At 35.4% G+C, this 4,062-nt stretch overlaps 1 protein-coding gene across 1 annotated transcript; it reads left to right on the forward strand.

Moving 5' to 3' along the window:
- The first annotated feature begins 749 nt into the window (after nt 1–749).
- LOC120069650 (1-aminocyclopropane-1-carboxylate oxidase homolog 1-like) lies at nt 750–2,368 on the forward strand. The gene is made up of 3 exons (XM_039021433.2): nt 750–1,407; nt 1,512–1,836; nt 1,920–2,368. Exons 1-3 carry the CDS (start codon nt 848–850, stop codon nt 2,193–2,195), a joined length of 1,161 nt encoding a protein of 386 aa, XP_038877361.1. The 5' UTR covers nt 750–847; the 3' UTR covers nt 2,196–2,368.
- Nucleotides 2,369–4,062: the final 1,694 nt, after the last annotated feature.

A 4,062-nucleotide genomic window follows, 5' to 3' on the forward strand; every position in this document is an offset into this window, starting at 1 on the left:
GTAGTAAGTTATTTCGTGTCTTCTGGTGTGCTTCCATCTACTACATTTGGTAGGAGCATAATTGGCGGCTTCATGAGGTAGTCCAAGGACGGTGTCTGCTCTGTTTCACCTTATAGTCTCTACGGTTCGTGCTCATGCTGCTTCTTAGCAAGTTGATCTTCTTGGTCTTATCTAGTACGTTTACGGATGTTTTTTTTTTCCTCTTTTTGTACTTGCCATTGTTCTTTGTTTTGCTGTTGGTCCCAGGTTGTGGGGTTTTGTTTCATTTTCTTTGTTTTTCTCCCAGGTGGATGGTGTTATTTGCGTTTGTTTTGGCTTTGTTTCGATCGAGTCCTATCTTTGCTTGTACTTTGTTGTTACGATGCCTTGATCCCAGGCTATGGAATCCTCCTTGTTGTTGTATAATAATATCACCTATTCTAAAAAAATAATTAATTATAATTTTTTTACTTTTAATTAAAAAATTGACATTACGTTAAATAAATAAAGTAAGTATTTAGTTAAAAATCGATGTTAAAAGTATAAATCATAAGACTTAAAAATTAAATCGAGACAAAAGTTCAAAAGTCAAAAGTAAAATTATAAATTTTGAAATCTAATTACTAAATTGAATCCAAACTGCAAATTTATCTAAAGGGTAACATTTTAAAACTAGAGACTTAGGTCAAACAAAACAAAATTATTTCTTCCAATTTTTCATTAAAAAAAAAAAATTATAATATTTAGGCTTGTGAGCTTGGTAATACAAAAGGTATTCTATTTTATTTTATATAAATGCGAGTCTAGGAACTAGAAACTGAGATTGAGATTCTCAAATGAAAATCGAGTCAAGAGAAAATTTGTTATAATGTTGCACCAAGACAAGAATGTAGTCGACGGAGTTGACTTAACTCCAGCAGCCAACGACGACGAACATTTCGACAGAGCCGCGGAACTGAAACTCTTCGACGATACAAAAGCCGGAGTGAAAGGCCTAGTCGACAGCGGCATAACCCAAATACCGCGAATATTTTACCGACCGCCTGATGCCAGCGAGTCCCCTGCTCCCGGAGACATCGAACTGAGCATTCCAGTGATAGACCTCGAAGGCATCGACATAGATTCATCCAAACGAAGAGATGTCGTCTACAAAGTCCGAGAAGCCTCTGAAAAATGGGGTTTCTTCCAATTGGTCAACCATGGAGTTCCAGTGAGTGTTCTGGATGAGATGAAAAACGGGACACTAAGATTTTACGAACAAGATACCGAATTGAAGAAGCAATTTTACACTCGCCACAACACAAAATCCATTGTTTACAACAGTAATTTCGATCTGTTTACTGCACCAGCCGCTAATTGGAGAGACACATTCCTCTGTTTCATGGCTCCTAATCTTCCAAACCCACAAGACTTGCCTGAAATTTGCCGGTAACATTCTGGTTTCCAATGTGATAAAAACAGGGGTTTTCATTTTATTTTCTTTTTTGCTCTCCTCTTTTTCTCTTTTCTTAATTAGTTGGTGTTTTCTGTAGAGACATCCTGTTCGAGTACTCAAAAGAAATGAAGAAATTGGGGATAATGTTATTTGAGTTGCTTTCGGAGGCTCTTGGCTTGAATACAAATTATCTGAGCGACATCGAATGCGACAGGGGACTAGCTGTTCTGTGTCATTATTATCCAGCATGTCCACAGCCAGAGCTCACTTTAGGTACAACAGAACACGCCGATAATGATTTCTTGACGGTGCTTCTACAAGACGACCAAATCGGAGTTCTTCAAGTTCTTCACCAGAAGAAGTGGGTTGATGTTCCCCCAATTCCAGGGGCCTTGGTCGTCAACATTGGGGATCTTCTGCAGGCAAGCTTCTAAGATTTACCCATAAAGATTCAGAATGTAAGGTTTCCCATTTTGTAATACTTAGCATTGAATTATTTTTGCAGCTGATTTCGAACGATCGGTTCAAGAGCGTGGAGCATCGAGTGCTATCGAATCGTGAAGGTCCAAGGGTTTCAATTGCGAGCTTTTTTGGGATCGGGGTTTATCCAACATCTCAAGTTTATGGACCCATAAAGGAATTGTTATCGGAACTAAATCCTGCCAAGTACAGTGAAACGACGCTCAAAGACTTCTATTTCTACCACAATAACAGAGGCTTGAATGGAACTTCTGCTCTGCAACATTACAGGCTCGGTGTCGATGATGAAGGAAATGGTTAATGGCCGCTGCTTAACTGATTGTTCCGTTTGGTGGGTGGAAGTCGTAGATCTACGGGAGTGTTTAGGTTGGTTTGATTTATTATTATTATTTTAAGCTGGTTGAATCTGTTATTTGAATTTATAGACTGTTTTTGGATTCTAAATAAAAGAAAGTCTATTTGACACTTTAGTCATGACCATTTGGTTGAAATTAGCATACAAAGCATGTTCATGACCGAAAATAGAATTTTAAGAAGTTATCTTTGAAGACCTTTTTCAATCTACAAAATTTAGCTTCAATCTTTGATCTTCTAGATAACAACAACAATTTGTTCATAACAACAACAAGGTGTGGATCACCACTTGATCTTCTCTACTATTTTTCTAGATATTTAAATTGGATTGTGGGATCCAAAATGAGCTGAATTTAGAGCAATTGTTGGAATTAACATGCAATTAGTGGAAGTAAATAGAATCATTAAGCACACTAATTCATCAATTTTAGCAATTAAGAAAGCATGTTCACAATAGAAAATAGGGTTTTGAGAAGTTATCTTTGAAGATATTCTTTAATCCACGAAATTTAGTTTCAATCTCCTCAGTAATTAGGTGTAGACCACCACTTGATCTTCCCTACTTTGCATGCCATTCATCTTAGTTGAATCAATTGACTTTTATTCAGCATATTTGGTGTCATTAAATTGCATAGAAAAATGATACCAAATCCACAAAGATTTGAGTAGAAATTGGGTGTCTCATGTGGGATAAACCCACTAAATTGAGTTTTTCCAATTTTTAGAATTAAATCCAATTTTCTTTAATTAAATTTTCAAAAAAATTAAATTAAAACTAAAATTGAATTTAATATTTGAATTTTTCAAAAATTCAAATTTCTAATTTTAAATAAAACTATTTCAAATAATTAATTTTAAATAAAATTAATTAAAATAATTTAATATCCAATATTAAATTATTTACACCATAAACTCCACAAACATGAATCCTCATTCATATAATTTTAATATTTAAATCGTATTTAAATATTATCCAATTCTCCAATTTCGTTTTTCGATAACTAAAACATGTAATTAAATCGTATATAATTACTAATTTCTTAATTTGAATTTAAAAGTTTCATATTCTCTCATCACGCTATTCTAAGGTTTAATCTATTTGTGAGCTAGTAGGGGGACTTAATGGAACTACAAATCATGGCTTCAACATTCCGAGATTAACCGATTAAACTCTTTAACCTAATTAACCAATATTTGTTAACTACTAGGTCACTCCACTAAAACCTAGTAGTTGCACTCCTCTCACTATAGATATAATTGTGTCCACTCGATATAACCATAATCAGTAAGTCAACCCTTCAAAGGTTGTTCGTAATAACGGTTGGGTCAAAAAGTTATTTTACCTTGGGATTACATCTTGTTCCTTTAAGTCCTACTGATCCTCTAATGAACAATTGGTTTGTGATCCAATCATTAAACCAAGTCCTTCTCAGGCGGAGAGGGTGGGGCCCTTGTTCAAGACCTAGAGTTAGCATTTAAGGAAACAACCTCTCTACTATCACTGAAAGTGGGTAGGAGTTGATTTCGTCTTGCACCCTATGTCCCCAGCTATCTACCTGATCTTACCCTTAAAATGGGAGGCTTATTGAACTGACGTTGTTGAGCCAACCCTCACCCATGTAAATCTAAGGATAATTCCGAATAAATAGGAGTTCATAGTTAGCTCAAGATTAAGGCAAGTTACCTAGGTCATCACTTTGAAATAGTCAGTCTCAAACAGTAAACAATGTTGTAAAGTAAGAGCGACTTATTTCTTGGTCCGATCTTATACAAACTCTTTGCATAGGACGCCCCAACTCGCATGTCACCACATA

Source organism: Benincasa hispida, chromosome 1 (genome assembly GCF_027475165.1).
Source record: "Benincasa hispida cultivar pf3 chromosome 1, pf3_genome.v1.1, whole genome shotgun sequence".
Taxonomy (NCBI): Eukaryota; Viridiplantae; Streptophyta; class Magnoliopsida; order Cucurbitales; family Cucurbitaceae; genus Benincasa; species Benincasa hispida.